Source organism: Castor canadensis, chromosome 9, assembly GCF_047511655.1.
Source record: "Castor canadensis chromosome 9, mCasCan1.hap1v2, whole genome shotgun sequence".
NCBI classification, from domain to species: domain Eukaryota; kingdom Metazoa; phylum Chordata; class Mammalia; order Rodentia; family Castoridae; genus Castor; species Castor canadensis.
In genome coordinates this window covers 90105317-90130567 of record NC_133394.1, presented here as the reverse complement: position 1 = coordinate 90130567, position 25251 = coordinate 90105317, and the positions used below count along the sequence as shown (strand labels likewise).

General features: G+C 40.6%; 1 protein-coding gene and 1 pseudogene across 3 annotated transcripts in view; both read left to right on the top strand.

Annotated features, from left to right (window-relative positions):
* Anxa3 (annexin A3) overlaps nucleotides 1–16219 on the top strand; it is a 58246-nt gene extending 42027 nt beyond the window's left edge. For all 3 annotated transcript variants that reach the window (XM_020161452.2, XM_074041923.1, XM_074041922.1), the window contains exons 12-13: nucleotides 280–402; nucleotides 15694–16219. In XM_020161452.2, the coding sequence (XP_020017041.2) occupies nucleotides 280–402; nucleotides 15694–15753 (183 nt within the window). In that variant the 3' untranslated portion in view covers nucleotides 15754–16219. The remainder of the gene's footprint in view (nucleotides 1–279; nucleotides 403–15693) is intronic.
* A 3258-nt stretch (nucleotides 16220–19477) lies between these two features.
* On the top strand, nucleotides 19478–23037 carry LOC141410757 (zinc finger MYND domain-containing protein 19 pseudogene; annotated as a pseudogene).
* The last annotated feature ends 2214 nt before the right edge of the window (nucleotides 23038–25251 follow it).

Sequence of the window (25251 nt, the reverse complement as noted above, 5' to 3'; positions counted from 1 at the left end):
GGCCTGTTTTTCTTGCCCGTATCCTTTAAAGAATTGGTAACTCATTGGGGACATCTTTATCTCTGTTTTTCAGCATTATGGCTTGGTAGTGGCACAGAGTAGGGGCTCAACAAGTATTTCTCATATAAATTAATGATGGGGTTTGATGGAAAATGAATGAGGAAGAATCACTATGGTTGAATATTTTGTGCATCATTATCTATATCTTATAAATAAAGATCTATATGTCATTTTGTGACCAATGAGATTCACGTTGTGATCACCTGCATTTCTCTCCAGGGTGCTGGAACTGATGAATTTACTCTGAACCGAATCATGGTTTCCAGGTCAGAAATTGACCTTTTGGACATTCGACACGAATTCAAGAAGCATTGTGGCTATTCCCTGTATTCAGCAATTAAAGTAAGTTAAGTCCCCTTTCAAAAACAGCAAAACCTACTATTCCCTTCTCTACTCATCCTCTTTCCTTTGTATTCCTTAAAACATAAGACATATATGACTTATATTTTTCTCCTTGTCAATGTGTTTTCTGAGTTGAAAATAGCTACAGCAAAATATCCCTTAAAGATAGTGACTATTTTTTAGTTCTAAAATCCCAGGCAAATAATTGACACTCAACTTTTCTTTTTTAAGCTTATTGGCCATGAATCTTTTTCTTTTACAAAATGCATGTGTGAATTGTTTGCCTATCATTTATATTTCAGTGTTTTTATTTCAGTGTTTATGAGCTTGTAAAGAAAGAAAAATACATACTTTAAATTTCCTTTTTGCGGACTGGGACTATAACTCAGTGGTAGAATGCTTGCCTAGGATGTGTAAGGCCCTAGGTTTGATCCCTCCCCCCAAACAATAATAATAATAATAATAAACTTCTTTGTCAGACATAAATGTTAGCATGGTTCTACAGCTTCAGTTTTTTTCAATTTGGTATATAGTGTTACGTGCTGGTGTCAAGGGTCCTTGCTTTCACAGGCCAGAGAACTGGCGCAAGAGGCAGCTGAATGATGAGCCAAAGCTGGTGTATAAAGTAGGATTTATTAGAGAGAAAGAAAGGCTACAGCTAGAGAAGAGCAGCGGAGCCCAGAAGCTGGTGGCTTGCTGCACAGGTGAAGGCTGGGGTTTTTATGGACATTTTAACTCTGGGTTAGGTGGGTTTTTCTCATTGGCCATGGATTCGGGGGCTTTCTCAGGTGAACTGGTTTGGTTTGCACCTTTACTGGGGGAAGGGAAACAATCTTGAGAGCATTTTGCTCATCAGCCCTGTGGCAGATCTATCAGACCCTGAATCTCTTCTTTAGGATGCAGAATTATAGTTTACCACTCCCTCTCAGGGTGCAAGAATGCAGGCCTCTAACTCCTCAAGATGCAGGAATGCCCTCCATGGGGGGTGGGATACTTACTCATCTGCCTTAGGTTATCAGACTCAACAAATCCCCACTCTGAGATAAGCACCCAACTGCTGTTGGGGAGAGGGGCGATGACTCATCTAGCTGCTTCATGCTGACAATGGGGTGACAGGGTGGGGGTTGGGGGGAAGGGTATTTGTCTCAGGGGTTGACGTGTAGTCTCCAGGGGCCCCCAGTAGAATGGGATGGAGGACTCATGTAAGCAGAGGTGAGTATTCCTTGACCAAGAGCTAGAGTTTGATTCGTTGGACTTGTTGAGATATAAATCTGAAGAGAGCATTTATTATACAAGACCAAAATAGTAATATTCGTAGGAGCGGAAAAAGTGGTCTGGCAAGGGCTGCATATCTAGGGATCCAGATTCTGCAAAATCCTGTAACTCCCAAGAAAGCTCTAGGCTGCTTTATGGTCTGGGGGAGTGGGAAACAGAGGATTGGGTTGATTCCCTCATGACTCAGGGAGTGAGTCTGTCCCTTTAAGACCACACCTAGGTAGGTGACCTGAGGGAGGCATAATTGAGCCTTCTCCTTAGAGACTTTGTATCCCGGGAGGCCAGGAAGTTTTAAAAAGGACTCAGTCACCCTGCAGATGAGGGGCTCTGTGGCTCTGCACAGATGTCATCAACATATTGAAGAAGGGTGGCCTCTGGGTAGTGCCAACCTAATAAGTCTCTGGTTAGGACTTGTCCAAAAAGATGAGGGCTGTCTCTAAACCCTTGTGGTAAAACTGTCCAGGTTAGTTGCTGTGAAGGGTTTGTGGGATCTTCAAAGGTAAACAGGTTAAATGTAACACTTTTGGATAAAAGAGAGCTTTAGCTCATCATTTTACATAAACTGACACTTTTAACTTTGTAAACGTTTGTGCCATATTTAGATAAAGTATAGACACCACACTGTTATAAGGTGGTCATTTAAGACACATGAGCAAATATGTAAATGAACTCTGATTTAGTAGTACTTAAAGCTTGACAAGATCAACAGAAAATGGATAAAATCTTTCCCTATAACAGTTTTCTGCAGATGTTACTCAGAGCAGAACAATATTAAGATAGCCTTGTTATTTTGTGGACACAGAATTAGATTTTAGTTTGACATGACCCTAAAAAATCTTTTAGGCAACTCTTATAGTCAACTTTAATTTTATCACACACTGAAGTTTTTTTTATACACTTTTAAGACTTACTCAGAACCTTTATATAATATTCTAAACCCTCTTATGGTTTATCCTTATCCTTCTTCTTCTCCATATTTGGAACAATCTTTAGGACAAACCCTTTTATACAAAATCCTTTCTCACTGGCAGAATGGCTCAAGTGGAAAGAGTACCTGCCTAGCAAGTGTGAGACCCTGAGTTCAAGCCTCAGTGCTGCCAAAACAAAACAAAATCCTTTCTCATATAAAAACATTTCTTATTTCCTTTAATCTTTCCCCCAAAATATACACTCAACACCTATGTATATCCTTTCTACTCATTCACTTTGTAACTTGTATTTTAAACTAACTTCCATAAGAATTTTAAATTTAAATTTAAATAAAATAGTTTTTTCATGTAGCCTAATTTTAATTATATAGACCCATATAGAAAGGCAATTTTAAACTGTTTTTATACAATAGGTAATCTATAAAGACACCATTTGTTAATAGATCTAATTATAAAAGAATTGAATGTAAATTACTTATGATGAAATGAAACAGACTAAGGTCACTGTCCATAAAATAATGCCTATAATTTAGTTAGACCTGATTGACATAACCTTTAAAAAACTGGTTTTTCTTAAAAGTAGCAACAGAAGAAGTGGGGGAAGAGAAGAGAACAGAAACCTTGTATTTTTTACATTAATTTTATAATAAGAATCATCCTAAAAATGTTTAAGTATATGCATATGTAAAAAAGTTTTAAATTAGTCATGCCATAAATGTCAATTTAAACATGCATAGATTCAAGAGCTCAAGAACATGTAAAAATTAACTAAGTGGCCACAAGTACATTGATTAGTTATTTTTTAAAAAACTTTTAGGAGCAGATTGAGAGGTGTCCCATTCTGTTCTTTTAGGACTCATTTTGGGTGGATTGATAGCTGAACAAAGAGTCAATTTTAGGAATAGTGTTTTGAGTCAGTCTCAGTTTTTAATAAGACTGTTATCATAGCTATTAGATTTTTTTGTCTCTAATAAATTAATCATATCAGAGACATACAACTTACACAATGAAACACAAAACAATTACATTAATTTTAAGTGTATTCTTGGACATTGAAAACTTTAGATTTAAGAATGCAAAAGAAAGTGTCTTTTAAACTAGTACAGAGTAATATTGGGCTTATGGGGGTATTTGAGCCAAAAGAGTATAGGGATTGGGAATGACTGCTTCATTAATCAGCTGGAGGTCTTGAACCAATCTCCATTTGTTTGGCCCCTTGCAGATAGCAAGAATAGGAGTATTATCGGGGCTGGAGCAACTAATTAGTAACCCTTGGGTTTTTTTTGTTTTTTTTTTTTAAGGAATTTATGATAGGTAAAAGGCCTCATCTTCTCTCAGGCTTGAAGGGATATTGTTTTTGGGTGGGGAAACTGTGAAGGATCATTGAGCTCTCTTTGAATAGGGAAGGCTGTCCTGGCTCACCCTACAGTCACCCCATCAGTCCACACTGTGGGATCTACTTGCTCCTGAAGAAGGGGCAGCAGAGATAGCTGCCTGAGGGGAGGAGAATTTGAGCTTTTAGTTGAGATAGTAAATCCCATCCCAGCAGAGACTCTGGAGTTTCAGGAACTATGTGGAGTGACAGAAGTGGAGGTCTACCCAAGAGCAGGCCAGAGGCCAAGTAAAATAGTGCTCCAGGGGCTGGCCAGATATGCCCTGAATGATAACCTTGTTATTGGACCAGGGACCAGGAGAGAATGGTAAGACAGAGAAAAGGGCTCCACTGTCTTGGAGGAAGATGACCTTTCACTTCTCTACCATTATGGCTACCTGAGGCTCCTCAACATTGATGCCAAGGAGTGGAGCATGGACAGGAGGCCAGGACCCATCAATCCATAGGAAGTGGCACCTCACCTTCCATACGGAGGCAGGGGCATTTAGACCTCCAGTGGTTACCTTTGCAGAGAGGGCAGGGTCCTGGTTGGAAGTGGGGCTGTCTCATGGACTGTCCCCCTTTAGTACCCTCCTGTCCACTATCGTAGCAAGTTCGGGATGCAGGCCCCAGTTGTGTGGGGCCCTCTCTAAGAACAGCAATGAGGCCATGATGTCTCTTATCTTTTTCTCTCCTCTTAGTAAGGTCCTGGTTATAGTTTACAGACATGGCTAGCTATATTAGTTGGTCAAACAATTTTTCTCCTTCAGCCACAAACTTTGAGTTTTTTACAAATATCTGGGGCTGACTGAGTTAGAAATTTATGTTTGAGGAGAACCTCTCCCACCTGTGACTTTGAATCCACTGTGGTGTGCTTTCTGATAGTGTCCTTAAGATGCTGTAGAAAGGTAAGGGGGTTTTCTTCAGGACCTTGCTGTACTACAGTCACCTGGGAATAGTTTAGAGGTTTGACTTTGGCCCTTTTTAGCCTTTCCACTATGAGATGGATGAAGTGGCATTGACGCCACTCATCTTCCTCACTATTTTGATTCCAGTGTGGATCTGCCAAGGGGACTGCCTGTGCCCCTGTGGGTATAGGCACATTTATTTCCTCATTTTCAGGTGCCACAGGTATTGGGGTTCATTGTAAATGGCAATCATTTCCAACCTGAGTGATCTGGGCCAGAACTCATTGCTTTTCTAATGAGGAAAGAGTCTGGTCTAGTAGAAGCATAGTATCCTTTCATGTCAATTTAGAGCTTTGGATCACAGAGATAAAGCTTGGATGTATGATCTGGGGCATCAGTATAGCTGCCCAGATTCTTTTTTAATCTCCCTTAGATCTGATAACTGGAAGGGGACATAGACTCGCCTTCTTCCTACCATTGCCTGTTGAAGGGGGAAGCACCCATTAGGAGGTTCTGAATATTGGGGTGGCTTAGAAGGTAGGGTAGAGGGTGGAGCAGTAGGGGTAGGGCTTTTCTGGTCCTCCTTCCCCATGTTTATCCTGTGACTTAGAAAGAATGGCCAGGGTTTGAGTATCTAGATAGTAATTATGGAGCCAATCTGGGTGGTCTCAGAGATGAAAGAAAATTTGTGTAAGGGACCTCAGTTCACTTTTCTTCCCGTTTACAGAAAAGGTCTAATTGGAGTATGGCATTGTAATTTAAGGAACCCTGTGAAGGCTACTTCACTTGGTCATCTAAGGTACTGTGGCTCAAAGCTTCCAATATTTCCTTTCAACGTTTCAATAAACAGACCAGCAGAGACCACTTGGGTACTGAGGCCAGAAGACTGGAAGGGGCAGGTCCCATCTACATGAACTTGTCAGACTCCCCTTTTATCAGCATCCCGACAGGGGATTGACTTAATGAGACTAAGTGTCCCTGTCTCTTGACTTTCCCCTGCCATCTGTGGCCAGAATGGAGGAAAGTAAACTGGTCACCTTAGGCCACAGTGAGAAGAGCTCTAGGATCCTGCATTTTAGCTAACAGCAAGCAGCCTCTTTAATAAAGGCTACCTTTTAAACAAAGGAATAAATCATCTGTAAAGTTAGAGAAGGGCATTCAGAGGGCATCCTGGGGCAATAACAGTACCATAAGGGATGACTAGTGCTAATATTTGGAAGGAAAAATTTTTATGCTGAGGCCAAAAGTATAGGAAATTTTAAAACACAAGTTTATAGACCACAGTAACACCCATTTTGCTGTTTCTGAGACTATAACCTTGAAATAAGAATTAGCTTACAAGGGCTGGGTCCAGTGCCCCAAGGCATGAGGTGGGGCTGGGAGCGGGGCTTGCACAGGGTGCCACTGCCCCCTGCATATACCTGGGACAAGTGACCCTGTCTGCCTAGGCCTGATCCTGCGGCCCATGCCCCCTCCCCCCCACCATGAATGCACACCTGCGTGCATTTATTTTCCTCTCATCCCTTTTAGGAGGAGGTTGAGGGTCGCAGCCACCACCATGTGTGGCTGGTGGCTTCAGATCTGTGCTGGGTCCTCTCTAAGGATTCTCTTAGCTATGGCAGGTGTTCCCATTGTGCCCAGGGGCCGGCATCACTGTGCACAAGCCTGCCTGTTTGTTTTCCCTCCTCTCCTTGTGGGGGCGGAATTAGAGTGTGAGTGTGGCAGCTGCAGAGCTGCAGTTTTTTTGCAAGTGCCTCTTCCTCTGCCAGTGCCTAGCAGCTGATTTAAACTTGCTTTGGACCAAAGGGCCTGACAAACTAGTTGTAGGATTAACTTAAGAAAGTCATAAGGTACCATGCTACAAGCTCTCCACGGGAGACCAGGGTCCCAGTAAACCCAGGGAGGGGAAAGCAGACAGAGATAAAGGAAAAGGTGGGACCAGGGAGGAAGCAAGGTCCCTTACGGGTGTAAGGGTTTTTTTTCCAAACTCACTGAAGAAGGAAGCACACTGCTATTTAGAGCAAAGGGGGAGGGAGACACTCATCCTGAGCTGCTTGGGAAAGAGAAAGGAGAGGCTGAGGGTTGGGGGAAAAGAGAGTTTCCAGGCGCAATGCATGAGGGATTATTGGTCATCACTGCTGTCCAGGTCGATCCTGCCCAAAGGCAGTACTGGAGCATTGGAAGCAAGGGGTGACTTCCACTCTCAGGCCATGGAAATCATGAAGGAAGCATGAGAGATCTGATTGTCTGTTTGCCTCTGACATGGCTGGAGGGGTCTGAGACTTAGCTGCCTTTGTAGCCTCAGAGCAGGTCAGGAAGTTGCATCTCCAGCCTTTGGGTGATACTGGGGTGTGCCCCAGCCACAGCACCCTTATAGCTTGAAGAAAAACTTTCCTTTCCACCAGCTGTTTTCAGACCTTCTCTTAAGTGAGTCAGATCTTGAAAGGGAGAGAGTTAGAGTTTAAGGAGAGGGGGAAAAAAAAAGCCTCAGTGCACTGAAGTCTGGCTCTGCCATGTAGCATTGGCAGTCTGGTATAAGCCCCCAGCCAGCCTCTGAGTTCTCTCGGGTTGCCTGCCTTACAGCTGTATTGGGCTCAGAGCTTTTCCTCAGGTTTCCAAGGGAGAAACCCTCCCTTATGAGAGAGAGAGAGAGGGTCGGCCCGGGAGTTCCACCATAGCTAGGCTGTGGTGGGGGGTCTCTCCTGGAGAATAGACTCCATTGGAGTGCCGGACAGACACGGTCACGTTCCTAGGCAGCCTTTCCCAGTTTGGCACAACCTTTACCAACCTTGGTTCAGAAGAAATGTCCCTTTGTGCATCGCCAAATGTTACATGACAGTGTTGAAGTGTTGTGGGCTGGTGTTGAGGGTCCTTGCCTTCACAGGCCAGGGAACTGGCTTGTGCGGCAGCTGAATGATGGGCCAAAGCTGTATGTGAAGTAGGATTTATTAGAGAGAAAGGAAAGGCTACAGCTAAGGTACTGCAGTGGAGCCCAGAAGCCAGTGGCTCACTGCACAGGTGAAGGCTGGGGTTTTTACAGATGTTCTAACTCTGGGTTAGGTGGGTTTTTCTCATTGGCCATGGATTCGAGGGTTTTCTCAGGTGAACTGGTTTGGTTTGCACCTTTATTGGGGGAGGGGAACAATCTTGAGGGCATTTTACTCATCAGTCCTGTAGCAGATCTATCAGACCCTGTATCCTTTCTTTAGGATGCAGAAATGCAGTTTGCCACTCCCTCTCAGGGTGCAGGAATGCAGGCCTCCATCTTCTCAGGATGCAGGAATGATATGGCTCTCCAGGGGGGATAGGATACCCCTCATCTGCCTTAGGTCTCCAGACCCAACAATAGGAAGATTTCTCATTTTTAACAGCTGTGTATCATTCCACTGTTTGTACATTTGTACTAATGACATTTCTACTTTCTTGCCAGTATCAACATGTTTCAGTGTGCATACATAATTTCATGAGGTACAAGTGTGTCCCTGGGATGAATTCCCAGAGGTAGGATTACTGACACAGATATAAGTGCATTTTTAAATTTTGGTAAATATTACCATTTGATCTGTTATTTTCCACTTTCCATAAGGTCCATATGAGTCCTTAGGTCATCATAGGTTTGGATAAGAGGGTTGTTTTCAATCCATGAACACACTTTTTTGTATTTAAATCTGATAGGTAAAGAATTATATCTCAGTGTAGGTTTTTTTCCTTTGTCCTTAAATTTTGAGACAGGGTCTCTATGTATCCTGAACTGGACTTAAACTCTTAATTCTCCTGCCTCACTCTCCCGAGTTCTAGGATTATAGATGTAAACCATCATACCTGGCTTCAGTGTAGTTTGAATATACATTTTTCTTAGTATGAGTGAACCTGAACATTTTTTCATGGTTTTTAAATTTTTATTTGATTTACTTTATGCTGAATTCATTCCCGTGAATGAATTTTTTTTCAGTTTCTTTAGGGATATATTTTTCTTCAGTGTAAGAAACAATTTGTTTGACTTAAAGACATTTTGTTCCTCTTCAGTGAAGGTCATCTCAGTGTGGGGGGTGGGGGGACAGGGGACGGAGATGACTCACATATGCATTAATCTGATTACAAGCCCTATAGGTGTGGTGGCTCATGCTGGGTGTTCTATTCACCTGGATGTGTTCAATGCCAGAGAATATACATCTAAACCCTTGAGTTCAACACTACTCTACACTTTTAAGCATGTGTAAGAAAAACTGAGACCTCTTTGTGCCACTGGCACTGGGTCCAGCTCCACTGTTTGGCCTGGGCACACTTACCAACTCTATCATGGTGATGCTGGAATGGCACACATCGCTTCTTCAAGCTGACATCTTTCAGATACTTTGTGGGTTTTCAGATATTCATACTCTTAATTGCCTAGTCGATTTCCCAAGTGTTCTTAAAGTGAACATGAAGATTTAAACCTCTTGATTTGCATGATTTTATGGGGTTTTTGAGTCCAGAAAATAGTGAACTGTTTCATAGGTTGTCTCAGGCCTCTTATAGGAAGAGGGAGTGTTTTTATACCTTAAATGCCATGTGTATTTTTTTTTCTTTGATGTCTCTTCCTATGTTCTTGGCCCATTGTTCTTTTGCGTTTTTGTTCCACTGGGTCGATTTCTAAAATCCTTTTTTTAATATAAGGTAGATTAACTTTTTATCTCATTATAAATATTTTCCCTGTTTATTTTTAGTTTGACTTGACTAAAGGTATTGTTTTTCCCAAGCAGAAGTTTTAAATCTTATTTAATAGAATTTATCAATCTTTTATTGTTTCTCATTTTTAAAGAGTGCAGCATTATGTTTCTATCATCTTAGGTGAGAATCTTCCTAAAATGTATCATACTCCTTCCTTTCTGTTTGAAGCATTAACTCAATTGCCACTCTTTTCAGATCTCAGTTGATGTGATGATATACATAGGGAATTTGAATAAATTATGCATTATTAGAATTACTCAGGAAATAACGTTGCTAGCGATAAGGGGCTGGAGAAGCTCCAGGGAAAAGGAAATTGAGCCTTCCACCAAGTTTTTTTTTCAAGTTTTTATTATCATCAGAGAAAACAGAGATGAGACAAAGTAAGGGATTGGAAGGGAAAGAGGCAGGTTTTATTATTCCACTGGGAGTGTAGGCTTTTCAGAGTGGGTCACATTCCTCGAGTTTTGGGATAGTGCCTCTTATGGGTAAACCGTCATGGAGAAAAGGATTATTTGTGAGTTAGACAGGAGTAATTCCAGGAATGGGTCAGGATATTTCTGGAATGAGATTTATTGTTTTCTTTTCTTTCCTTCTTTCCTTACTCCTTCTTCCCTTCCCTTTTCTTCCTCCCTCCCTCCCTCCCTTGCTTTCTTCCTTCCTTCCTTCCTTTTAGTTTGACAGTACTAAAGTTTGAACTCAGGGCTTTGCACTTGCTAGGCAGGTACTCTACCACTTGAGCCATGTTTCCAACTCTTTTTGCTCTGGTTATTTTTGAGATACGGTCTCACTTTTTTCCCAGGCCAGCCTGGACCATGCCCCTCTTATTTTATACTTTCTGCCATTGCTGGAATGCCAGGTTGTCACCATGCCCAGTGAGCAACACTCCCAATCTCAGCCTCTCAAATAGCTAGGATTACAGATATGAGCCTCCAGCACCCAGTTTCTTTTCTGTCCTTATGTGGGGGTTTTGGGTCCATCTTGGCAATCAGATATAGGATGAGAACCACCAACTCTGCAAGACTAATGGTATGAGATGTCATTATAATGAGGCAAACACAGTTAGTGATCATCTCAGTTGGCCATGTTGGTCCCTACTGATTTGAGTGATCTTGTTTGAGCATCACGTGATCCTGCTGTAATACAGCTCTGTGTTGCATCAGCCCCTAGGCACTGTGCAGTTTGCCTCTTTTCTCCCTATTCTTGTCTACCCTATCTTAGTAAGACTGGCAAAAATTGTTCAACAGGCTTAAATCATGGTACCAATAGGAACATGGCAACTGATTAGATAAATGGTAAATTAGGGGCTAGCCGCAGACCTGCCTAACAGTCTTCTGTTGACTCATCTTTCTACCTTGGTCCCAGATGGCATAAGAGAGTCTCCTATAAATGAGTGATAGAGAGTGGTAGTCGAATTGGTATGATGTGGGAGCTGAGGTTGGTGATTCTGTCCAACCAGCTCAACCACCAGACCATACTGATTAGTTGAAAACACAGAGTCGGGGGCTGGCTTCACAGAGGTCCTGCCAGCTGTGTGGCTTCCATACTGGCTTCTCCATCCTACTCACGTTACAACCCTACCCCTGACAGCCAACCTTTATCAGAGGCAAACTAGCCATCTTGGGAGTTGTCCTCCCTGGAGACCCATAAATGTGTGTGTGTGTGTTTTTTTTTTAATGAATGAATCAATTAATACCAGTCAGTTGAATATATTCATTCATCCAAATCCTCTTTTTTTTGAAACAGGAGCATTGTGTTTTTGCAAAATCTTCATTTGCAGTGAAAAGATGCATGAATAAATTGAAACCAGAAACTGACTCAAAAAAGTAACCTGCCTGGAGCTTAATGTGAATTTCCTCAACTACTCACACTCGATTCTATTTAAATCGATCCTGACACATTACAATAGTTTCAATCATCAGAGGAAGATTCAATAACCTTAACCACATTGTATTTACTAAGGCAGAAAAGCAGACTCATACATTTTATAACGATTGTCAGTAACAAGGTTGACACACCAGGAGGGCTTTCAGTTCACCCTCAGCAAACCAGAAAATTAAATTAAGCTGTGGCTCTCAGTCTCCCAATGGTTGGGATAATTGAGACTTATTGTGTTAGAAAACATTTTAACTATTTGTAGTTTGATAAAAAGAAAAATCTATCACTGAAGTGTTCAGTTTGTGGTTGAAATAATATAAATTCCTTTTATGTCTACCACCTAGTGTGCATTATTAGATAATTTCATTGTGTTTTCCTTATTGATGAGCAGGATCTTTTCAGATGCTTAACTTTAGATGTTTGGGAAATAAGAGTTCCATTTTTTATCACCCCAGCCTTTGATTCTGTCTTCCTCTCTCTTCTATTGTTCAGATATTTAACTGCTATTGTCACATGGTAGGGAGGAGAGAAGGAAAGGAAAAACAGAGATAAAAAATAAATATTTCTCTCTTCTTACTTAATAAAAAGATATTAATGTAAAATTACATTTTTGGTAGCTTTCATTGATTAGTAAATTATATACCTATTTAATAAATAGGAATTTTTAAGGGAAAATATAGTAGCCATCTACCCTCAGTAAACTCATTATCTATGTAGAGGATTGAGATAGGCATAAAAAACAACCAGATGATAACCGAAACAACATATAATTAAATACTAGATTGTGGGGTACAGAGGATAGAAATATAGGAATTGAGAAGAAAGAAGTTTGGAGTTAGATAAGGAATATTTCTTACAGCAATGGGTCTTGAGTCTGCCTTTCAGGTCAATAGCATACATTGAGTGCTTCCTATGAGTCACGTTCTCTGCTGATCAACAGGGTCCCAAAGATGAATGTTCTAGAAACAGAAATATGGTGACGCAGGAGGAGAAGAAGTAATAAGGTGCTTTCTTAATTAGAGGATCCACTGTGGTGAATATTGAGAAATAAAGTCCAGGAGGCAAGAAAAATTCAGTTAAAAAAAGCTTTGAGATCAGAGAATTTATACTACATTCATCCATCTTAAAAATTTATTACATATACATTTTATGTCAGTCTCAAGATTCCAATTAAAGTGGGGGTAGAGTTGGCACATTTTCTGCCATTATGGAATTACAAGTAAATATAAAAATCAAACTATGTTAAGTGTACTAAAAGATCATATAATAGGTAAACTTGACTGACAGGGAAGGCTTCTATGAAGAAATTATTATTCTGATCTTAACAATACAAAGGCTATGCCACCTGCACAACCAGGGAGCCAGGAGCATTCTAATGAAAGGAAAAGAATTGCAGATGGCAGGAAAGATCTCATGGTAGAGGGAACCTAATGAAAAATGAAGATGGAGGGACCAAGTTCATGCAAGAACCTTTGGGCAATGTTTAAATATGTGTGTGTCTAGCTTAAGAGTAACAGGAAGCCATTAAAGAGTTTAAAGCAAGATGGTGTCATGATCATTGAAAAGATTCCTGTGACTGTGAAGAATGAATTAGGCATAAGCTGGAAGATATGTGGTGATTAGTCAGAAAGCTATCATGTAGTCACACTGGAGTAGCTATGATTGGGTTGATGGTCATGCAAAGAGAGGAAAGAGCAGGGGCTCAAAAGATATTTAGTAGTTAAAACTAAGGAAGTTGGTGTAATATCTTGGTGTGAAGAGTGAGGAAAATATGTCACAGATGACCTCCTAGGATTCTGACTTGCAAAATAGATAGTATTGCCATTTTCTGCAAGAGGGTCAAGTTTTAGGATGTTTTCTTTTGGGAGGAGTCAGAGGAAGTTCATGAGTTTGTTTTTGCATGTGTTGAGTTTGAGGTGACTTTGGAACATGTAAGTGGAGATGTCAACCAGGTTATTAGTAGTATGAGCTATGCTTTGCGAGTCAGGTAAGTTGGTGAATCTTCAGACAAAGATGAAAGTCCTCTTGAGAGAAAATGTAGAATGAGAGGAGAAAAAAGAAAGAGTTGAACTTAAAACATCACTAATCTCTAATAGCTGGATGGGAAGAAGCCTGCAAAGAAGATAAAGGTGAAGGATGACAAAGGGGAAGGAGGAAAAACCAGGGTTTTGTGGTAGAACAGAAGTCAAGGGAACAGAATGTTTCCAGGAAGTTGAATCAACAAGACACTGTGTCCTGGTGACAGAAAAGTAAAATAAGGGCTAGAAAATGTTTGTGCTTTTGAAGGATTAGTTACTGGACTTGGTTTATAAAAGAATTAATACATTGGGAAAGTAGATTGATGAATGTACTGTAACACTAGTGATAAGAGATGAAAGCCTAGACTAGATTTGGAATAAACTGAATAACACCACAAAGAAACACTAAGTAGGACTGATTAAACATGGAGGCTAAAAGATGAGATCAAAGTTGGGAACAGAGAGAACCAGAGTACCACTATTAACAACAAGCCAACAGAAGCATTTAGATAGTTTCTTAAGAACAATTGGGATAAATGTAGTAGAAATATTCTGTACTCATATATAAAAATGGAAAAATGAGGCCTGTTGAAACTATTCCAGGATGGGGGGGGGGGAGAAGGGACAAAGGAGAATGATGGAGGAGATGAATTCAATGATGATATATTGTAAGAACTTTTGTAAATATCACAAAGTACTCCCTATACAACAATAATATAACAAAAAATAAATTAAAAAAAGAACAATTAATATGACCTAATTAGGAAGCCATAAATTATGTCCAGTGGTTTTAAAAAGACCTTAACTTTTTTGTGAAACCAGAATTTCTAAAATGCCAACAAACAGAATATCTGTATTACTAGAAGGCAGAAGGGTATATAGGCAAGAGAAAGGTCAAACATTTGTACAGTTCATACCATGGATCAGAATTTTCCATGCACCCTCTCATATGCTACATGGATTTTTTTTTTTTTTACTAACTGGTAGAACCCCTACAATTATTCACAACTCTGATGAGAGATGATCAGAGGGAGTTCTTTTAATACAAAAATAGAACATTGTAGACTGCAGCAGATTGAAAGAATGTTACATATGGCAGAGCAAGGCTTAGAAAAACCAATAGAGAAAGAACTAAAATGGATGTTCATAGAAGAATATATATCAATGCCTGCTGTGTCCTACTATGATGTATCTTCCTGTGTTCTACTGTGTCATCACTAAATGATCATTCCTCATTACTTTAACATAACCACTTATTTTAATACATACTCCAACTACTTTCCAAAATATTAAACTCAAGTGGTAAGAAGTGATCTCTGGTTGCGTTACCTTGAAAAAATTAAAATAACGTGGATTTTTTGGCAATCCAGATTAAAAGATAAATTTTACCTCTGATGGTGTCTTTTGCGTAGCAAACATGGTATCTTGATTCTTTAATTCTTAATCTCAGGTGTTATCTTTTCTGAATGAACTCTTTTGTTGAACGGCCTTGGGGAAAGGAACTAATTACATACTGCATGGGGACGTGGTTCATTTCACCAGTGCAACACAGATGTCAAGGGTCAGGCTGTCTGGATTTGATCCTGCCTCTGAGGCTCATGCTCTTCATGATTTGGAGCAAGTTCCATAGCCTGTGTTTTTTTCCATTTACTTAACACAAAATGGTTTTTGTTTTGTTTTGTTTTGGTTAAAATAGTTAATACACAGTATACTTCTTTTTTCCTTCTCTTTCTTTCTTTTTTTTTTTTAAACTAGAAACTCAATCCAGGGCCTCAAGCATGTTATATACACTGTCTACCACTGAGCTACACCCTTCAGTCCTCACAGTAAGCTTTTTGAATAACAAACAAGTATTTGACAAATATTAATTCTTATTAAAACTATAAGTTTAAAGGTTTTATTATAAATTAATATAATGTAGTATTATGCAAGTGTTGCAATCTTTGAGGTTTCAACTCAAATTGAAACTTATTTCAATGCATCAGAAAGAATTTAAACATACATTGCAGAAAAGAGGTGAGGCTGGACCATGACTAAACTCAGGTATGAATGCATGATGGGATTGCAGGTGCATTTAACTAAAGGGTGTAACTCATGAGTCTCACACCCAAGTGAATTCCCTAGTGCTGTGGGATTTGATTCGTTTATGGTCCTCTCATTATTTATGTGTATGTGTTCTTCTCTGTCCGTCCTGTTCTTTGCAGTCAGACACTTCTGGAGACTATGGAATCACGCTCTTAAAGATCTGTGGTGGAGATGATTAAGTGAAGAAGACTCTCCCAAGGCTGCTGGCTTCTGTGAAGAGCTTTGCTAACAATTCCATTTGCTTCTTTTTCATAGTATTTAAAAGTACAAGCAAGTGTAAAATAGCAACTTGTTTGCCTAACAGATATTTTCATTGTTCCATAACAACAACAAAGCAAAAGTGATTATTTTAGAACAGCTTATTCCTATTGTAGGAGCTTATAAATGAAATTTAAAATAGGATCTGCTAACATTATCCAAATGATGTTTCTAGTTAGGAAGTCAGAATCTGTATAATAAAAATTGTTGCCTTTGTTAAACGTAATTTGTCTGCTTGTTTTTAGAGTCATCCAACCTTCATGTTGCCAGTGTCAACAACTAATGATATTTTACAGCAGGTATTTGTTATAAAAGCTGTTGCCATTTCTATCAGTCTATTACCTTATCCATTATGGTCTTTAAAAATAAAGATGGATGTGAACCTGACCTGCCCTTTCTATTTCTGACCAAGCTATGAGAATACCAGTGCATGACAAGTTACTCCATAATCCAGAAAATATCTGCTGAACTATTAATCTAACCACTTCCTGTCTTAGTGGCAGGCATGAATTGTGGTTGCTGCATGCTAAATATTGCTTTCCCAGAAATGGGTTTTTAAAATCCATCCTGTTGCTAGGTATCTTTTCCTTTCAGTCATCAAAACTATGCTTTTAAAAAAAATCCCTGATATTACCTTGAATGGGACCAAATAAGAATTACCTTAACTGATAAGAAATATTGGAGTTATTAGTCTGGACCAGAGTAGAAACAATCATACTGTAGAAGTAGTCCTGGATTGTTATCTAATATAGTCCACTGGTAATACTTCTGAGATCTTTCAGAAAGATGAATGTTATTTTTGTTCTGGGATTTCTAAAATTCATGAGAAGATGGAGTATATGAGTTAGTCTGACACCTGCCCTACCATTTATTAGCTCAGTGACCTTGGCAGCTACTAAAACCTTCAAAACCCAAGTTTCCCCATGTCTACAATGGTGATCATTAGTATCAATTGTTGCCCTAGGATTTCTTAAAGATTGAGTAAGAAAATGTCTATGAAGTGTTTCATCCTGTGCTTGGACACAGTAAGTTCCATAAGGGATCACTGTTATGGCCAAACATCATTCTTCAACAGACTTCAGATCATATACCATGTGCCAACTCTGGTGTTACTAAGTGTTAGATGCAACACAAGGGGCTAAAACTCATTTCATTTGCCAAAGAGCTTAAAATTGGTGTAGGGAGACATGTGACAGATAAATACAACATAGTATGAACTACACACATTTGGGGAAGTGACACTATGGGCAGGAGGCAGACCTTTAGCCTTCTCAAGTTTACAAATTCAACCACTAGAAAAGGAGAAGGGTTCAGGACACAGGTGAAAGCACTTGCAAAGTCATAGAGCCCTGAAATTGCATGGTATGTGCACAGCTCCACCAAAAGCTTGGTGTGGTTGAGGCTTAGAGTACAGGGAAGGCTGGTGACAGGACGAGATCAGATTATGGAGGTCTCATATGCCGTGTGGAAGCATTCACAAGCAAGGGAGAGTCAAAGAAAGAGCATTCCAGGAGGATTTAAATCAGGAAAATAATGTCAATTAAACTCCTATTGACTAGGGATTGGGTTTTTTAGTCCATTTTACATTACCTGTAACTAAGTAACTTTATGAAGAAAAGTGGCTTTTTTTTTTTTTTTTGGCAATACTGGGGTTTGAACTCAGGGCTTCATGCTTTCTAGGCAGGTGCTCTACCACTTGATCCACACCCTGAGCCCAAGAACAAAGGTTCTCCTAGTTCTGGAGATTCACATCTGGTGACAGCCTTCTCACTAGCAGAGTCCCAAGAAGGTATGGCATCACATGGTGAGAGACAGGGAGCCCAAGTGAGAAGGTGTGTCATCTACTCTCTCTCCTTACACAGCAATCTGTTCTATCATGGGGCCTCTACCATGATGATCCTAGCTAATCCTATCACCTCTCAAATGTCACACCTCTATACACTTAGAATTAAGTTCCACCTTCTTAATACCACATCATGGGGATTAAATTTCAACACGTGGCTATAGCTCAGTGGTAGAGTATGTGCTTAGCATGCATGAGGCCTTGAATTAAATCCTCAGCACCACACACATATAAAAAGTTTGACACACGAACCATTTTTTTGATACATGAATTACTCAAGTCATATCTAAACCATAGCAATACATAAAAGAAGAATGTTTAATAAAACCAAGCCAAGAACTGGTGGCTTATGCTTATAATCCTAGCTACTCAGGAGGAAGAGATCAGGAGGATCACGGTTTGAGGCCAACCCAGGCAAAGTAGTTTATGAGGCCCTATCTCAAAAATATCCAACATAAAAAAGGGCTGGTGGAGTGGCTCAAATGGTAGAGTACTGCCCTGAGTTGAGACCCCAGTACTGCGCCACCCCCCACAATAAAAGCCAGAGACATGGAACTTATTTGGCAAATTAGCTCTGTAATCAATGCTAGAAACATCAGGCTGAACTAGGATAATGAAAAGAACAAATAAAACAACAACAAAAAAGACTTGAATATTTAAGAGAGAAAACTGAGTAAACATAGTAATCAAGGTAGTTAGCAAGTATACTCTTACAATTTTGGCTTAAATAATTTGGTGATTGAACAAATTGTCAAACAAATAAATCAATGCTAGCTGGGCACAGTGGCACACATCTGTAATCCAGCACTTGGGAAGCAGAGGCAGGAGGTTTGCTACTGAGACCCTGTGTCCAAAAAATAAAAAAAGCAAATTATAAATTAAAAAATAAATCACTGCTAGTGCTCCTTGAATGCATACTGTGTGTCAGGTACTATTTTATAAACAGTGTGGTATATCTTAAATATACTACAGTCTTTCAAATATAGCAAGCTTATAATATAGATTATAATTCAGTTCAGGAATGGAAGCTTAGAGAAATTGAATAATTTGCTTTTGGAAGATCCTGGATTTAAACTCAAGTTGGCCAACTCTAATGTCCTTGCTGTTAATCACTATTTTACTTTAGGATTTTTCTCATCCCAGGGCCACTGTCCTTTTCAACTCTAGAATGTAAACTACTTGAATGTAGGGATATTTTTCTGCTACCTCACTGCTATATTCTAGTGCTTAGAATAGAACTTGACACATAAAAATCACACAGCTCTGTTGAGTGAATGAAGTTCTTTTTACCCTATGCATCTGAACTATATAAGTGAATTTGAATGGCTATTTAAACATTCAAATTCGGTGGGGAGGTGTGAAGAAAAATTCAGAAATTCTACTCACATACAAAGTACTTTTTTCAAGCTACTCATCACCATGGAGAGAAATGTTGAGGAGCAACAAGTTCAAATGCAGAGGATATCCTTTACTCAATACAAAAATAAACTCCTAAAATGGTGTTACAAGGTATAAACTTGACCTTGGCCATGTTCTCTAAAGTTGTGAAGTAATCTCTACCCTTTAGGATTTTAATATTAACTGTTCTTTTCCTCTGAAAAAAATTATTTGCTCAATTAGAATTCTCCCACATTTTTTTGCCTTCCTTCCTTCCTTCCTTCCTTCATCCCTCCCTCCCTCCCTTGCTCCCTCCTTCTTTTCCTACTCTGTCCCTCTGACTTCTTACACCTTATGCTTCTTTGACGTTATGGTGCCCCATTAGGACCCAGAAGCAGCCTTTATCTCCAATCAGTAAGGGCCAGAGTACAGGAAAAATACAAAACTAGACAGAATCTGTGTTCTTTCCAGCTTTTCAAGGCTCAGCTGTGTAATCTTGTCATAGAAAGGACAGCCAGTAAGTCATTCTGAATGTCAGTGTATGTATTCTATATCCCTAAATTCCTAGCTCAATTCCCCATTCATAGAAGGTACACAATAAATATTAATGATGGTGATTTGTAAGGAGAGGTAATAGAATTGCCTGCCAACTATACCGGATTGTTAAAAGGAGCACAGGAAATAATGATTGGAGCTACCTTGAGATGTATCAAATGTTATTAAAACACAATATAGAGCTATGGTATTGATATTAAAATTATCAACTAATCAATTAATTGAGGACTTGGTATATGCTGCATACTGTGCTAGACACTTTAGATCTCATTTATCCTCAGAGTTATATCATTTATTCATCATAAATACTTTCTGAAACAAAGCATGGTTATCCGTGTCAGTATTTTCCTATTTTACAAACAAGGAAAATGAGGCTCCAAACTGTTAGGTAACACCAGGGTTTGAGATCTACCAGTTGGATTTGAAAATTCTCTGGGCGTGAGTGAGTGTGAGGAAGGTGAGAATGTGAAGGGAGTGCTGATCACAAACTGTGAGAAGATAAGCAACAGCAAGCTAGTGAAAGAATACCCTAGAAAGCTGTCCCGGTCCTCCCACCCTTCTCATCATTGTGCTTCAGATGCCCTGCCAGCTGGAGGCTGCTGGAAGTGTATTTCTGACTATTCTGATGGAACACGGCTACCTGCAATGGTTGCTGGTGATGGTCTTTCCAAAGAACTATAATGTTTAAGTGTTCAAATGCCTGAGTGAGAGAGGTGGGCAGTAGACAATGCAGGAGTGGTGCCATGGTTAAGTTTATTACCTTGGGTCAGATTACCCAGACCTGTGGCTTCAAGCAACACTTTTTTTTTACCTTTCTAAGCCACACTTTCCTCACCTTTAAAATGAAGACAACAATAATTACCTTGTAAGGTTATTTTATGATTAAATGAAAAAACAGTGAATATATGATAAGCCCCCAGCAAATATTAGCTTAAGCCCGGTTCAGGGTGAATGCCTGTAGTCCCAACTACTTAATATTGGTTATAAAATCATTATTTTTTATGAGGCAGGTATTATTATTACTCAGGAGGCTGAGGGAAGAGTAAGCCCAGTAGTTCAAGACCAGCCTGGGCTGCATAGTGACACCCATTCTCACAAATGAGTGGGGGGAAGAAGGAAGAGGGGAAAAAGCAGGGGGGAGGGGAAGTGAGCAAGAATGTTAACCTATATCATATTATGGTGTGCTGTTCAAGGGCCATGTTTCTTATTCTTCCAATTTCCACAAGGTGGCAGGTCAACTTCAAAGTGCACCCCATGGCTTTGTATCCAAATGGCAAAACCTACTTTACTTGTTTCAGAATATCCAGTCCAAATGTGAACTACTTGAAAACATCTATGGAATGTTTGTCATGGTCCAGGCATCTTACTGTCATTGTAAGCGCCTTCTGAATGGAACATTCGGATCATTTACTTTAATCCTTGAGTTCTCAGCATTCCCAGGGCCATCTGCATTTGCGTGAGATGTATATGAGCTCTGCCACAGGTTGCCTGCCTAAGCAAGTGCATGCAAATCAGCTCATTAAGCACCAGTTTAGTCGCTGAGGAGAGTAAAGGAGAAATATCACAAGCTGGAAAAAGTCCTGGGCTCTGTGATTGGTGACTTGCAGATGGAAGATTTGTACACTTCTTTCTAGAGCAATAGGATGTTTTGCTTATAAATAAGGAGAGCTGCAGAAATGGAAAATGAAGATACTGAATAGAAGATTCTCTAAGAGCCTATTTGGAAGGGCATTTTGAAAGAAACACTCAATATTCAGACGTATCTCCTGGGTAACCTCTTTATTCTCCATTTTGATATCAATTACATATCATAGCCTCAGATTTCTACAGCTTTACTTTGTCTTTAATGCATTGGCTTTGGAGTCAGATCAATCTGGGTTCAAATCCTGGCTTCCCTATTTATACAGCAATGTGTGCATCAGTGTACAGTTGACAAATACTTATCTTCCTTACAGTTCAACTCAAAGAGCTGTAAAGATTAAATGAGATGAAGCACATGAAGAATTTCACTCAACAAAAACTAGTTACTAGTAATTGCGTTGTCACAGCCTTGTCCAGTGAATAGCAGATAGTAAGTGTTCAATAAACATTTGACTGCTGGCCCGAGAGAGTGTTGCCACCAGCCAAGAGAGCAGGCCTGGAGGCCGGGTGGCCAGGAAGACGAAATACACACTGACAGATGAGCAAGACATCTTCTTGGTGGAGAGGATGTACTCCTTTGAGGCTCGTATGGAAGTAGATGCTGATGGAAACGGTGCTAAGATATTCGCATGTGCCTTCCACAAAAACCGAGGAAAAGGATCAGGCAGGCTCCTCCTTGAGCTGCTGTGGAGCAACACAGTGGAGATGTGGCTCCCGGGTTTCAAGTGTTGCATCTCAATGCTGTGACAGTGGACCATCGATGGGGCAACCTGCAGCTGGTGCCGTAGGCCAGCAGCTTCCCACAGACCCCCAGAGAAGAGCAGTTCCCTGCTCTGAGTGGTATACGGTGCCAGTGGGGATGTGGTAGAAGAGGAGGCAAGTTTCTTCTCCTACTGTGGGTGCCATTACCTTCCCTGCATGTGATTGAGAAGCAGCTCCAGGAGTTCATCATCTGTGCCCACTGCCAGATGGCCCAGTACCGTGGCTGCCAGTACCAGCAGAAGGACTGGGTCTGCTCACAACAAATACTGTTGGGAGAGGAAGCTTCCCTTCCAGTATGAGCCGGAGCCTAAACAAGAGTCACCACTGCCGCAGGTTCCAGGCTTCCAGCTCTTCAGTGGGCACAGGGGAGATAGACTGGCCGTTGAACCTGGAGGTGCCAAAGAAGCTAGTCTTGGGCCCAGACAACCGCCATGAGACTCCCCAGGGCACACATAGTCTGTGGAGACTGTGCCCCTCCAGTGTTACCTCCAGTAGAGACAACAGGGAGGCTCCCCAGAACCTTTCTCATGATTTATATGTTAATATGTTTGTAAACTCATGTACAATTTTTGGGGGGGGGATATAGGGGAAGGGTTGGAAACTACACATAGAATCATTTGCTGTAATCCTGAAATGTAAGTGGTCAACCAGTTACGTAGCTAAGCTTCTCTCCTGGGCAGTAAGGGCCCCAAGGAGTGGCCTGCACAGTGTGTCTGAAAGGGTAGAGTAAAGGGATGGAACCATCTCAAAAAAATTAATAAACATTTGAAGAATAAATAAGTGATACTTATGATAGCATCTCTAAGACAGGACTTGGAAGTCTTTGGGGAGATACTCATTGAAAACAGCCTTACGTTGTGACTGTACAACAGAAGACAGGTTCTCTAGGCTTACTTCCTGCCCATCAGTTGGTAATTGTGGGGCATAAGTGAGCAAGTTTCTTAACCTTTCTGTGCCTTAGTTCCCTTTCTGGTAAGACCAGGATGAGGACAGCATTTATTGTTCAGAGTAGGTGTGAGGTCTCACTACCTCAAGCACATAGCAGAGGGTATACACCCTTTACAACGCTCAATAAATGTTATCCATTGTTCTCTGACCCATTTGGAAGACTTACAATAGTTTAGAATCATCCATTTGGGTGATTTGGGGATGTTGTAAAGTTCTCTTCTTTACAACAAGAGATAAAGCAGACCTCTTGGCAATTTCCTGCCTATGAAACCTTGTTTTATGAAGCATGGAAAGTACCCCAAGTTTCTTTTCAATCCGACCCTAGCAAACAGACAAGCTGAGACCCTTTCCACCCACTCACTCTCTATGCCTCCCTCTGGACTGTGAGAGCCAAGGAAGCAGTAGTTGCCTCCTGAGAAAGCCATTTTACAAGTGCTACATTTTTTCCAGTTACAACAAACTCAGCTTTGTGCTAGCTTGATCCACCAGGAACGGCCCTGTTCTAAGAACACAGTTTGCCTGTTTTTGTAGATTTTACAAAGTCAAAAGTGAGAGAGTAATGGATGAGAGTTTCAAATGAGGAGGAAGATCATCCAGTGGGAGTGATGGTGAGTGCCTGCTGCAGCAAACTGTCAAAAGAAAACCCAGGCTGTCAAAGCTGAGACATCCAAACAGCCCAGACCATTCAGCTCCTTTTTTTTTTTTTTTGCCATACTGGAGTTTGAACTCAGACCCTCACATGTGCTAGGCAGGCACTCTACCACTTGAGCCACTCCACTAGTTCCACTCCCCACCCCCCTCGTTCAGCTCTTTAGAGCACATTATGCATTACGGAAAACTGGTTTGGGGGGCTGGGAGCCATGGCTTAAGTGGTAGAGTACCTGCCTACCAAGTGCAAGGCCCTGAGTTCAAAACCCCAGTACTCCCCTCCCATCGGAAAAGCTTGCATGTGTCCTCCTTTGGCATAGATTCTGTGAAATGGTAGAAATAAACAGAGTCCTGATGTTGCTCTGAAGCAACAGATATAATTTGCCAATTGATAAAATATTAACCACCAGGCAAAAGAGAATTGTGAAAAACACCAAGGGGAAGTCAGCTCCTACACAAAGGAGTGAGTCACCATGGGCAGGAGGTGGTAGAGGAGAACAAGGGGAGGCCTGTTGACAATGGGTCCAAATTCACATCTTCCTCCCTTCAGAGAACTGCAGCAGTCCAGATCACTACCTGCATTGGTGCCCCTGGCCACTATCTCACAGGGAATTTATGAGATTTCCATTGTCGAAAATTTTAAGTTTTCTTTTGTTTTATTTGGTTTTATATTAAGAGTACCAAGTCTACAAAGAAAAACACAGATCATACATTGCAAATTCTATTTAAATAGGTGTTAACTGATCTGTTCAAGCAAAAATATTTACTTTGGTGGTCACCAGTCAAAACAAACTCCTTCAGTCCTTTATTTCTTCAACATTTATTGCATGGTAATCGTGGCCCAGGAACTGTTGCCATGTGCTCTGGCTATAAAGAGGAATAAAGCTGACTTTGCTACATTGCCTGACTTCAAGGAGTTGATATTCTGGAGGAAGGTGGCTAATTAGCACGGGAGCCTGGTGGGGGTGGGCAGAGGGAGATGGGTTGAGGATCAGGTAGACCTGGCTTCCCTGCTTAGCCATAGACAAGATTCTTACACTGTTTGCCACTTGCAGAGTGAAGGGATAGAATGTGTGGAGAGACTGCCAATTATTCGGTGCTCGATTAAAGACTATTAATGCACCGTAGTTAGATCTAGTGTCAGGATCAAATTCCAGCTGTAAAGTTACTGTGTGATCATGGACAAATTATTTAAGCCCTTTATACCTCGCTGTCCTTATCTATGAAGTTTGAATTATATTGACTACAAAGATCATGTGGACTAATCCACGTAAGTACTCAGAATGGCCCCGTATGTGGTAAGCACTGCGAAAATGCTAGCCATTTATCATTAACTGTAGTAAAATGTGACATGACACGTGACATTAAAAATGTTGTAGGCTAGGTGCACATCTGTAATGCCAGCACTCAGGAGATAGAGGCAGGACAAAAACTTTTTGCCAGCCTGGACAAAAAGTTAGTGAGACCCCCTCCCTCCTGCCTCCATCTCAACTTATGAAAAGCTGGGCATAGTGGTACATACCAATCATCCCAGCTATGAGTGTAGTGTAAATAGAAGGATTGCGGTTCAGGCCAGTCTGGGCGTAAATGTGGGACCCTATTTGAAAAATATCTAAAGCAAAAAAGGACCAGAAGCATGGCTCAA